Here is a 12,890-nt window from a genome sequence, read left to right on the forward strand (position 1 = left end):
TCCTCAGCAGAGCCATGCAAGGTCCTCCTTTGCCCACTGGGGTACACAGGTTTCAGCCCATTCAAAAGCACCCCACAGAGGGGTTCTGATGGCTGTGGAACACACTGGAAGGCCGGTCCCATTCAGGAAAATCATTTGAGTGCTTGCAGGGTGCTAATAAGATGGGTGTGTTCCCTGTGAATCCACAGGAGGCTGGAGGCTCCCAGCTGCAAACACCTGGTGAGACACAAACTGTTTCCAAGCTCCCAGGCAAATGATCCATCCACCTCCAAAGACCCATCCTCCACTTCATTGTTTACAAAAGGAGCTCAGGTCTCCCAGATACTGGCCACCTGAAAAGACACATTCTATTTTTGTAAAAGACAGATGTTCTCATTCAAAATGACACTTTCCGTGGCCAAGAAGTTGTTGTCCATGGAGATGCTGTCTCTAGTCCCATACAGTGGCCAAGTCTTCAGGTCACTGTGCTGGGTCGCTGGCTGGACATAAGCTGACTAGCCCAGTCCTGGACTCTCCTGACTCCCATCTCTTGCTGGTCTGAGTCTGCTCCCCCATCCACCTGTCCTGCCCCCAGGCACTGCAGCTTTCTGGGTGTTCTCCTGGCAGGAAAGCCTGCCTGCTCCTGGCCTGCTTGAGGAAATGCTGCCTGCAGAACAGCAGGAATGAAGACCCTCGCTTGCATCCAGCTGTGTCTAGAAGCCAGGGCACTGCCTTCCCTGGTAAGTGGTGCTTCTGTGTTGGCCACAGGGCAAATCTTGGGCATTTCCCTCTCAGTAAAGAAGCAAAGTTTCCTTAAAGTTGCCACCAGGTCACCTGGAGCGACCGAGGGCCTCTGCAAAATGTGGAATGTGGGGAGAAGTGTGCATACCCACTGGACACTAAACCGGCCACCGCCCTTTTGCAACTTCAGGTCGGGTCCCCACGCAGCCCAGGAGTTTCACGAGGAAGGGCACTTCCTCAGGAGGATGCTCACTGTTCAGCGGCAATGGTCCCAGAACACCCGCCCCATGTGACACACGGCGTGACAGCTGGCCAAGTGTCCGCGCACGTTTGCCAAGAGGCACGTGCGGTGCCCAGAAAACCCCCAGAAAGTTGGACTTACCCCTCCTGGCCTGCCTGATCTTTGGGCTCAGCATGTTCTTGCAGCCGTCTGGCCAGCTCCGCGGGGCCGATCATGCTGTCATCCACTTGCTTTTGCTCGTCCTCGCGCCCAGTCGCCCCTCATGCCCTGCTCGCTCGGGGCCCCGTGGCCGCTGGCGTCACCCGTCAGGCTCCCTTGGCTACCTCTCCCGGCTCCGGACGGACGGCTCGCCTTGGACTACATCAACCTCGATGCATTATTTATCCATCCCAGAATTAATTCCCATCCAAGCGGACCATTAAAGCCTCAGTAATCACTGCTGATCAATCACTGGACCAGGGCGGGGCAGTTCCTCTGCCCGGCCTGGGCGCACGCGTGGCTGTCCAAGCTGAGCGCGGGGGGGGGGGGGGGGGGGGCGGGGCCGAGAGGGGCGGGGCCCGCCGAAGACGCCAGGCGCGGTCCTGGCCTGGGAGAGGGTACTGGGGTTCCGGCTGTTCTCTGCCGAGGCTGGAGGAAATGCGCCACTCCCTGCCAAGCCCGGGTGGGAGAGCGCTTTGGTGAGAGAGTAGCCGAGACCCCCACGCAGGGCCCAGCCCACGGGGACCCGCTTATGAGCTCACTGTTTTAAGTGTTGAAAGTCGGGTGTGTCTGGGAAGGAGCAAGCAGCCTGGCAATGTAAACTCCTCAGGAGACTCCCAGCAGGAAGATGCCTGTTAGGGATACTATTTATGCCTCCTTAGTAAGGTGACAGTAATAAGAGGCCAGGAAGCACTTAACTCAGGGCTCTTCACATAGGAATATCTGAATTGAATAGTGAATCTCTGCTAATTGCTATGTTTCTGTTTGATGCTGGCATAATATTAAAGGGTGCATACGGGGGCTTTGTGAGGAGGGGAATCCAGCCTCAAGATGCTAAAAATTACCCAAGGAATGCAATCATAACAATAGCTATCATTTATTAGGCACCTACTATGTGTCAGGCACTGAGGCTGGTGCTTTGCATTCAATATCTCATTTAACTCTCAAACTCCTGAGGCAGGTGTTATATATATAGCATTTCAAATCTGGAAAACAAGGCACAGCAAGGTTGAATCACCTGCCCAAAGTCATACAGTACCGAGTGGCAGGGCGGGCACCGGAACCCAGGGCTGTGTCTACAGCTCCTGCTGCTCTGTGATGCCAGCCTCTCCACCCTATTCCCATCACTGCATGGTAACAGCTCCTGGCTTGAGCCCCCAATGAACTTGCTGAACGGTGACCTGCCTCTGTGCCCCTGATAATCACTCCGTGTATCTTCTTAGGCATCTGAGCATGGGTCTGGCCATTTGGGCCTGAGGATTGTGTGACCCTTTCAGTAGCTGGCAAAGAGGGATTTGAACAATGCCCTCCCCTGCTCAGATAGCGATGCCCTCCATCTGACCCTCCCCACTCCCTCGAGTGCCCCATGTCCACAGATCCCCAAGGGTCCTATTGGTGTGTAATCAACTTTAGCAGCTGGAGCGGGAGAGGGCCCACCAGGAGATCACTGTGGCAATCTTCCCTAGGGAAGAGTGTGCCCTGTGGAGAGGGGAGGACTGCAGAGTAAGGAGGAAGACTCACCAGGATGTGGTGAGCCGCATGGCCAAGCTGGTAGGAGAAGGTGGAGTCCCTGGAGACAAAGCTGTCTTACTCAGCATCAAGTCACTTGTTCTGGTCTTCAGCTGCTCCTCAGAGGGATGAATGAGTACCTTGGCATAACATTCCAGGTTCTTTCATGGTAGCATCCATGGCCTCCTCTCTGACCTATCTCTTGCTGATATGCTATACAACCATATGCACATACAGCGCCTGCTCCTGTGTGCCCCATTGACTTTGCACATGACCCGCTCCTGTGTATTCCTCTTCTTGCATGTGTAGCCCCTGCTCTTCTGTGCCTCCGTGTCTTTGCATGTGTAGCTCCCTCTTTCCAGGATGCCCTTCCTCACATTGTCTTGTCCTTCTTTTGGCAACTCCTCAATGAAATTCTCCTGATTCCACCAGCAGAATGAGCCGCTAAGCACTTCCCCTGGGTCCTTATCTATGTCCCTGGACTGCCCCTCTTGTATGCCCTCCCTGAGCCTTAGGCTGACTCAGGCCAGAAGCCTCACAGGAAATTCTGGCTTGATGGGCAGATCCAAGAAACACCACTGAATGACAGAACTGACCTCCTTTTCCTTTAAGGCCAGGTACAAGCCCTGGCTGGGACACGGGCCACCCAGGAGGAGTAGGGAGAATATCAAGCTAGAAAATCTCATGTCGACACCAGCGTCACAGGGCAAGTCCCGTGGCCTGTGACAATGTCTTGAGCAATCAGGAAGCCATTTGTGAGTAATGCAGCCTGGACCACTTTATCCAAGTCAGAGGCAAGGAAATGCCCTGAGACTTAGTCTGGGTCCACTCACGCTTGTTTTGGTTAAGAAACCACCCCCAGGCCCTTTTCCTGTGCAGCTGTTTTCCCTGATGATATTAAGTCACTGTGTTCACTCGCCTGCTTTTCTGGGGATCAGAGCTGGAAGTGGACAAAACCACAGGCTCTGGGCTCACACCCAGAAGTCAGGCTGGGAAAAGGGCAGGAACTGATCTGGATTCTGCATCTGAGAAGGCTGGGGGAATGGGGCAGGTGGGCAAAGTAGCTCTTTTCTCCTCTCCACCCTCAGACTGTGCTCTCAGTATTTCCTGAGATGAAGGGTCCATAGAGGCAGGAATTGGAGCCCCTCCATCCTGAAGTTTACCAGCCCTGATCCGCAGGGCCCTGGGAGCCTCCCACTTCCTCTTGGGTGGCTTGTGGGAGGATGGAGTGGGGACAAGGGCAGGGCAAAGGGATCTGTTGAACATGTGACATCCTATAAGCTTTTATTTGAAGAACCAGCCCTACTCTTCTCACTTATAAGTGGGACACCGAGACCAAGGAGTGGGAGACACAGGTCTAGCTTAGCAGTGGCGACAGAGAGATGCCTCCCTCTCCACTGCCCTGTGACTGCCTAAACGGTGCTGCCCCTTTCCAGCAGTGGTCCTGGGTCTGCCTTCACCTGGTTTCCTGCCTTGAATCATTCAGTATTTTCTAAGGGCTGTTCAGGGACAGGAGCTGAAGGATATGTGGAGAGCACTGAATGGACAGAACTCCCCAGAAGGCATCTATTGAAATGCACACTTGTTGGGATGGCTGCCAATCAGCATCAACTGGCCCGGAGCCAGGATGTCTTCAAAACAGTAGTTCCTAACCTTGGCTACACATTAGGGAGCTCTGACAGTGAATTCCCATGTCCCACCATCAGTGGCTCTGATTTAACTAGTCTGGAGGGTTTACTGTCATTGGGAGCTGTAAAAGCTCCTCTAGGGATTCAGCCAGGGTTGAGAACCACTTCTTTAGAAGACAACTGCATTTGGGGTGTTTGCTGGCTGCCATCCTGAAGGAGGTTCTTCTCAGGGAGAGGCACATCTGCCAATAAATCTCCTGGTCAGAAAGTGGAAAGGGCATCTGTCCCAAGCTCCACCTTGAGACAACTCCATGCAGAGACACAGGTGCTGTTGGATAGTCTGTGCACTGTGCAAAGGTGTCCAGTAGAGGGAGGTAAGAAGGCTGAATTTGGGCTCCATTGGCAAAGCCATGTGTTCCAGCACAGGGAGGTGGGGAGCTGTGCAGCTAGAAGAGGGAGCTTTCCTCTAATTTGCACAAAGGCGACGTATAGATAGCAGAGCCCTGCTTCTCCTGTTCCAGAAGCTGCATGGAGGACCAGAGTAAGCCCTTCTGGAGGCAGAGGAGAGAAACAATGCTACTCTGGCTTTGTGATGCCTGCGCAGGGGTCACCAGCACCTGGGTCCCCAGCCTGCCTGCTTAGCATGCTCTCTGTTCCTGCTGCCAGGAGGCTGATGCCACGGCTCCCTTGTGTGTCACTCAGGGACTTCATGGGCAGCTCCCACCCTCATGCTTTGGTTTCTCCTTCTGTCTATCCCAGTAGTGGGCTGGACCAGCTAGAGAGTACCAGTGACATAACTGATGGTTACATTTTCGGGAGTTTTGTAAGCCAGTTGTTTAGCAAGAATGTCATTAGAAATTAATATATATAGGCTGGGCGCGGTGGCTCACACCTGTAATCCCAGCACTTTGGGAGGCCGAGGCAGGCAGATCACAAGGTCAGGAGATCGAGACCACGGTGAAACCCGGTATCTACTAAAAATACAAAAAAAATTAGCCGGGCGCGGTGGCGGGCGCCTGTAGTCCCAGCTACTAGGGAGGCTGAGGCAGGAGAATGGCGTGAACCCAGGAGGTGGAGCTTGCAGTGAGCCGAGATCGCGCCACTGCACTCCAGCCTGGTGGACAGAGTGAGACTCCGTCACAAAAAAAAAAAAAAAAAAAAAAAGAAATTAATATATATAAACTTACAATTAAATAAACTATTTAAGACAAAGATAACAAGCACTAAAAACTCGTAATTTCCAAATCATTTTACTACATTTTATTATTCTTAAGGTAATTGACATCTATTGTTTCTACATGGTGGATAATATATATTGGGTTGCTGCCATGCATCTCTTTTCAACTCTAATGTTCAGTGACATCATGCTGGTAGTTTGAAATTGAATGTTGTGGGAGTATTTACACCAAGAAAACCAGCAAATGCAGTAAATCAGAGCTTAAATGTTTTGTTTTGTTTTGTTTTTCTTCTACAGAGCTGGTTGTTAAGCATGTGTCAGCACACCTCTGGCCCGTTTCCACCACATTCACTCTGTCTGCCCCAGTCACTGTAGACTCCCTCTTCTAGGCAAAGGATGCCAATTCTCCACCTGAATCTGTTCTCCCCTTCTTCCTGGGAACACATAGATGTTCTACATTTCCAGCATCCTTGCAGTTAGGTATGACTGCATCCTGGCCATTATACATGAGCAGAAGTGATGTGGTTACTTCTAGGCCTGGCTTCCAGGACTCCTTCTCTTGCCACCCTTCTAAGCTCATTTCCCTTTCCTGGTTGACTGGGATAGGACCACTTTGAGATTCCTATGTAGAATATGGTAGAATCCCTGCAGTCTGGGGCCCTGAATGACTGCATGGAGCCAAGCCCTCACTGTTAACCCAGAAGCATCTTGAGAGAAAGAGAAATTAACTTATACTGTATCGAGTCATTTCATAGTTGGTCCTCTTCATTACTATAGCCGACATTCTCACTGGATACACACTCCACTCTGCCTGCCCTTTTTTGCCTCCTGAACTTTGATGCATCCCTCTAGACCTTGTTCCAGCACCACCTCCTTGCTCAGTGCTCTATGGTTAGAGTTCGGCACCTTTAACATTTCCCATATCACCCATGCCCAAGGCCACGGGGACCTTCTACAAGGCCTGTTGTGAGATCTTTAGAGGAGTATGAGTTTTCCCTGACCCCTCACCCATAATTTGAATATCATCTACATATAAAACCTATCATATGCTGAATTAAAAAATATTCTTCCTAGATATTTAAATTGGGAAACTGTGTGGGATTCATCAAAGTTGAACTTTTGCACCACTTTGGTGGCCTTGCCCTGCTTGTACTGTAAGCCTGTCCTTGGTCATCTTGCCATTGGGCACTTGGGCACTGCAGGCTGCTCTGTCATAGAGGGAATGGCCTTTCTCTCCACCCACTGTTCCTGGCTTCAGCTCTGCTGCCTTGGGCCTAAAGTCTGTCTCTGCTGGCTCCACCATCTCTGTCCCCTTGCCTTGGCTTTTAGTTTTAGTTTTGCTCACACCCTGCATCCATGGCATACCCTCCCTTTGACAGCCCAGGACCCCAGAAGGGGTCTAAAACCTGGACTTCTACCTATCTGGGGTCTTTGTTGTCTTGGGATCCTGGACAGGAGGACAAAGATATAGAATTAGGCACTAGGAAGCCACCCAGATATACCGAGCAAGAGAGTTCAGACTGGAGCAGAGAGGCTTTGCTTGGAAAGCCCCTGGATTGCATCCTGTACCCTTGGCCATGATTTCTAGAGTTGTTCAGCCCTGGTCTGCGAGAAAGGTGGCTTAGGGGCACTGCATTGGCTCAGACACCATAACCATAACCTTTTGTTCCAACCACTGTTGTAGCACTTGTCACACATTACCTTTAACTTTGCAACAGCTAAGTCAGAGGTTGCATAGTGTGTGCTGAATAGATGAATGAGTGGTGCCTCAGCTGGGTTCCAGTGGCAGATGCTGAGATAAGAGTGTTTTTAGGGATTAACATTTTGCTCAGGAAAGGAGGGAAGCAGGGACAGGGAGGAAGGTATCAGAGCACACTGCACACCTGACAGTATTGCTGCCAGTCCAACTGGCACTCCGAGCACATGACCCACTGGAGGGGCCTGGCTTTGGGTGGAGGTGGCCAGGACTTGTGCAGTCATTGGCTTGGAGCCACCCAGGAAGAGAGTGAAGTTAGCTGGAAAGCTAAGCCTCACCCTGAAAGAGCTAACAGCTAGCAGCTGTCAGCTGACTTCACTCCTGCATTTGGGCAGTGAGTCCTTTTCGGAAGCAGGTTCAGAGCAGCTTAGTTTCATGCCTACCACACTTGGGCTTTAGAGCTTGCAGACTCAATTTTAAGCCTCTGTAAATGTTGGATTCAGGGAAATACTACTCACCTAGGACTCTTTGATCCACTTGGACAACTATCTGGGCTCCCCATTGAATTGAACAACTTTCAGATAAAGAATTTATTCAGCTGTAAAGTCTGTGGATTTCTCACAAGGGGAAGCTTCTATTAGAGTGAGTGTAGGACTGATAGTAGCACAGGCCCTGCCTGTGAGTGCTGGGTTCTCACAGGGTACCTTGGGAAGCGGCTGCGGAAGGACCCTAGCTTACCAGGCCTGACACCCTGGGCTAGGCAGGGTCCTTGCTTCCAGGAGTCAGAGGCTGAGACGAAAGAGTGAAAGGTGTCCTCGCTATATGGCAGTTCTGTTTCTGGGTCCTGGGAACATGACGCACTGAGATTCCCAAAAGCCGCCTCCCTTCCTAGAAAAGAAGGGGAGCAGTCACTGCATCAGCTGCCCAGGCTCCAAAGGCAACCCCTGCCCTTCCACAATGGTACCAACAAGGAAGCGGGTCTGAAATGATTCCCTTCCCTGAAACTTAGGTAAAGAGTCAGATTTTAGAAAACGATAAATCACCATTGTGATCAGCTTTGCATTATTGAAAAACAAGCCTTCTTCCTTGTGAAAATACCTGCTTGCTGTGTTAAGGCAGGGATTGGAACAGATGGAAAGAGTGGAAATTTCCCAGGCGCCTTCTCTCATTGCTCATACCTCTCACCACAGTCAAATTCCTCCCTGCCCCTCTCTTCTGCACAGATGCCACACCCTTGATCCCTCCTGTAACTTCCTCCTGCTTTCTTTTTCCTTTCCTTTCCTTTCCTTTCCTTTCCTTTCCTTTCCTTTTTCCTCTCCTCTCCTCTCCTCTCCTCTCCTCTCCTCTCCTCTCCTTTCTCCTTTTGTTTTGAGATGGAATCTCGCTCTGTCACCCAGGCTGGAGTACAATGGTGCAGTCTCAGCTCACTGCAACCTCCGCCTCCTGGGTTCAAGCAATTCTTCCGCCTCAGCCTCCTCAGTAGCTGGGACTACAGGTGCGTGCCACCACACACAGCTAATTTTTGTATTTTTAGTAGAGACAGCATTTTACTATGTTAGCCAGGCTGGCCTTGAACTCCTGACCTCATGATCTGCCCGCCTTGGCCTCCCAAAGTGCCAGGATTACAGGCCTGAGCCACCGCGCCCAGCCAACTTCCTCCTGCTTTTCTATCCATTTCCCCTCCTTTTGCATCTTTAATCTCTCCCTCATTGGTGCTTTTTTCCAAGTTGACAAACTCCCTCAAGTCTTTCCTGCTCTCAAGATTATGCCTCCTCTTCACCTCATCTGTTATAGTGGAATGGAACTTGTTTTTTGTCTGTACTATATCTAGGCCCTCCCTGTTTTGGAGGAATTCCTCATCTCCCTCTTTGGAAGCTACAAGAATGGATCTGTTCTATCTCTGGCAGGCAGTTGGATATGGTCATGTGGCTGAGGCTCAGCTGAGCAGATGACCCTGCCTGGGTTTTGAATCTCATCTTGAGCGTGACCCAGAGATGGACAGAGTCGACTTCTCAGCACTGGTGGCACTGATGACACCTGCTGTGATGATGAGGCTTTTCCACAAGTGACACTCTGCAGGGGTGTCCTCCCCAGGCTCTTCCTGCAAGAAGACTATACTTGTGCTTCTTGCTTTTAGGTTCTCTGGAGCCACTACCATTCTGTCCATTTTCCAACCTGGTCCTCCAGCTTCCAAAGGATTTTTCCAATAAATTCTCTTTTCTGGCTTTAGCTAGTTTGGATTTCCTTTCTGTGACTCATAACCCACAGAATTCTAACTGATGCCCACATTATGCCTCTCTGCCATGTTCCCCATTCCTGTTCTCCTCTCTCACTTCCTAATCCTTTTAAATCGGCACAGATGGTGCAGTTCCCCACTTGTACATTCTCTCACTGATGGCATTTCCTTCCCTATTTCCCTAGTTATACTGTCAGCCTCATCACTGTATGTCTCAGGCTGGAAACCACAGGCCATCCTTCGAAACCTTGGACTTTTGGTTAGGACAGATAGTAATCTCAGCTCACCAGAAGGTGCTGCTGGATGACGCCCTCCTACCTCTGACCAACACTTCTTTTCTCCCAACCTTTATTTTGTCCTCATCTGTTTCAAAATCCAGCTCCCATCTCCATGTATACCTTTGGCCTTTGTGGAACCTTGTGCACATGTGCTGCCTTGCTTTAGTGAAGCCTCAGTGACTCTTCTTTTAAGGCACTCTTGCCCATCACAGGCTTCTTAATGGAGCAGTTTATACTTGTCATCATGATATGGCCTCAGTAATCACTACCACTGTCATGTGACAGAAACGGTTTTCTTGGAGGTCACTGATGAGCACCTAGTTGCCAAATACCCTCAGTACTAATCTATCCTGGTTAAGAGAAGACAAGGGCTTTATAGTTTAGTCAGAAGATGGTACGTTTGAAGAACCCTTGGTTTGAATTTCTTAAACCAAGCATTCATTGTATCAGTTGATCTTCTTAATTTTTGGACCATTATTGGAACCAGATAGAAGGAAACTTAAGCCAAACCCAAGTTTCCAGTCTTGCTAGTTCTTAGACCTAGGCCAGACTTCATGGTGCCATGCCCTTGTGGTATATGACAGAAGTACATCTAAGTGGAGAAGTTTAGAAGAGAATTGGATATAAGACTATACTGTTTAGAGGAGAGTTTTGGCTAGGAATATAACTTTTATAGACCACTGAGAAGAATGTAAAGAAAAAAACCAAGAAAAGAAAAATAGAGAGGCTAGGACCAAGCTATGAGAATCTCCAACATCTAGGGATTATTAGAAGGAGGACGAAAGTTTATTTAAGGAAGTGCTGTGGTTTGAATGTCCCCTCCAAAACTCATGCTGAAATTTAATTGCCATTTTGATGTTATTAAGATGTGAGTCTTTAAAGAGGTGATCAGGCCATAAGGACTCTGCCCTCATGAATGAATTAATGTCATTATTGTGAGATTGGATTGTTATAAAAGCAGGGTTGATGTTCTCTTGCATGCTGTCTCTTGCCCTAACTTGCCCTTCTGTCTTCACCTGGGGCTGACATAGCATGAAGGCCCTCACCGGTGCCATGCTCTTGGGCTTCCCATCCTCCAGAACTGTGAGCCAAATACATTTATGTTCACTATAAATTATTCAGTCTGTGGTATTCTGTTATAGCAGCATAAAATGGACTAAGATAGGGAGTTAACCAAATATGGGCAGAGAGATGGGAGAAAACCCTGAGGAATATGGTATCATAAAAGCCAAAACAGGTTTAGTGTTTTCACAAGGTAGTGTCTCACTCTGTCAAATGCTGAAGAGAGGGTTAGACAGTTGAGAAGAGGTCAGTATTTACTGGATTTGGCAAAGGAGAGTTGTTTATAACCTTAACAAGAATAGATTCATTGTAAGAGTGGAGTAGGATGCCAAACTGAAGTGGAGTGAAAATGACTGGTGAATTCCAGTTCCAGGAACATTATGGATTACATGCTCCCCAAATCCCCTCATGAAAAAAACCCCAGTCAGGAGCAGTGGCTCACGCCTGTAATCCCAGCACTTTGGGAGGCCAAGGTGGGTGGATCACGAGGTCAGGAGATCGAGACCATGCTGGCTAACACGGTGAAACCCATCTCTACTAAAAATACAAAAAATTAGCCTGGTGTGGTGGAGGGTGCCTGTAGTCCCAGCAACTCGGGAGGCTGAGGCAGGAGAATGGTGTGAACCCGGGAGGTGGAGCTTGCAGTGAGCTGAGATCACACCACTGCACTCCAGCCTGGGTGACAAGTGAGACTCCATCTCAAAACAAACAAACAAACAAACAAAAAAACAGAAAAAACACCCCATACTCAGCCTGCTAAATATAATACAGAACCCTCATTTTTAAAATAAATAGCTGAGGAAAATGGTGTCAGTTAAAATGGCAGAGTAAGACATTTCAAAATTTTGTCTCCTGTAGCAGCAGCAGCAGCAACAACAACAAAAAAGTGACAAATCAGTGTTTTGGAACTTTAGAAACTAACTAACAGCTTGCATCAGTCAGGGGAATACTTTATCAGGAAAACCCAGCTGAGTCTCAGTAAGAACAGCAAGGTTGCATTTTAACTTACCCTAGTTCCATTCCAACTCTCTAATTAGCAAGAGTCTTGCAAATGACAACCCTGGTGGCAGTTTCATTACTGTAGGAAGCACAATGGACCTCATTTGCAAATAGCTAAAATTATTTGTTTTGACCTATTTGGTAGTTACCTAAAAGCTGGTTCAAAGGCTTGCCTTCATGTCACCTAACCCAGAACTCTTCCAGTGCTAAAGCAGATATCTGTGGAATTTTGTCAGAAACATTTAGAGAGAAATATTTTACTCACTACTGTCTCAGGCAATGGATAATAGTTGGAGCAAAAAATAGACTAACCTAAAGCTCTGGAGAAAAGGCTGGTAAACAAGATGCTTTGAAGAGTAAGGATTTGAAAAGCTCTAACATATACATACACATGCCAGAGTTGTGTGCATGATTAGGAAAGACCCAAAAAGACCTGAAACTTTAACCTAAGGCCAACCTCTAGACTCTGCTCAAGCAGAAAGTGAAAACTAAGACGCAGTTGTAAACTTCTGGGCTAAGTCTTCAACACAACCCCACAGCAAAGATATGGGAGCAACCCCTGCCCCCAAGTGTTTAAAGAAATCTCTGTCAAATTGCTAACTGACCATTAAGCTAATGGAACAAAGACTTCAATGGGCACACATGATAAAGAATACATAACTCACAAAAATTATTTCAGAAAAGTTATTAAACAATAAATGATGGAAACTACAACAAGCAGCAACAACAAATCCTGGAAAGAAGAGAAAATCTGATTTCCAGAATTGCCATATTATACAATTCAAAGTGCCTAGTTTTCAACAAAAAATTATGAAGCATGAAAAGAAACAAAAAATATTGTCCAGAAACAAAGCTACACAAAGTACGGCTTTTTTTTATGGGAAAAGTTGATCAGTAGAACTGTCCATAATGGAGTTCAGATACTGGACTTACTAGACAAAGACTTTAAATCAGCTATTTAAAATCTATTTAAAGATTTAAGGAAATCATGTACAAAGATCTAAAGGTAATTGGGAGAATGATGTATCATCAAATACTGAACATCGATACAGAGAAATTATATAAAAAGACCAAACAGAAATTCAAGAGTTGGGAAAGTACAATAACTGAAATAAAAAAATTCACTAGAGAGACTCAAGAACAGAT

The 12,890-nt window shown here is 48.1% G+C and overlaps 1 protein-coding gene across 5 annotated transcripts in view; it reads right to left on the reverse strand.

Moving 5' to 3' along the window:
* ARHGAP22 (Rho GTPase activating protein 22) overlaps nt 1–12,890 on the reverse strand; it is a 221,858-nt gene that overhangs the window by 159,502 nt on the left and 49,466 nt on the right. For 2 of the 5 annotated variants that reach the window (XM_033208774.1, XM_033208773.1), the window contains exon 1: nt 1,103–1,603. The exons of 1 other annotated variant lie outside the window; for it this stretch is intronic. In XM_033208774.1, coding sequence (XP_033064665.1) covers nt 1,103–1,136 — 34 coding nt within the window. In that variant the 5' untranslated portion in view covers nt 1,137–1,603. Of the gene's footprint in view, nt 1–1,102; nt 1,681–12,890 lie in introns of those variants that run through there. 2 more of the 5 variants (XM_033208772.1, XM_033208777.1) reach the window with 2 other exon arrangements.

The sequence above is a fragment of the Trachypithecus francoisi genome, unplaced genomic scaffold, assembly GCF_009764315.1.
Source record: "Trachypithecus francoisi isolate TF-2019V2 unplaced genomic scaffold, Tfra_2.0 Lachesis_group9, whole genome shotgun sequence".
Lineage (NCBI taxonomy): Eukaryota > Metazoa > Chordata > Mammalia > Primates > Cercopithecidae > Trachypithecus > Trachypithecus francoisi.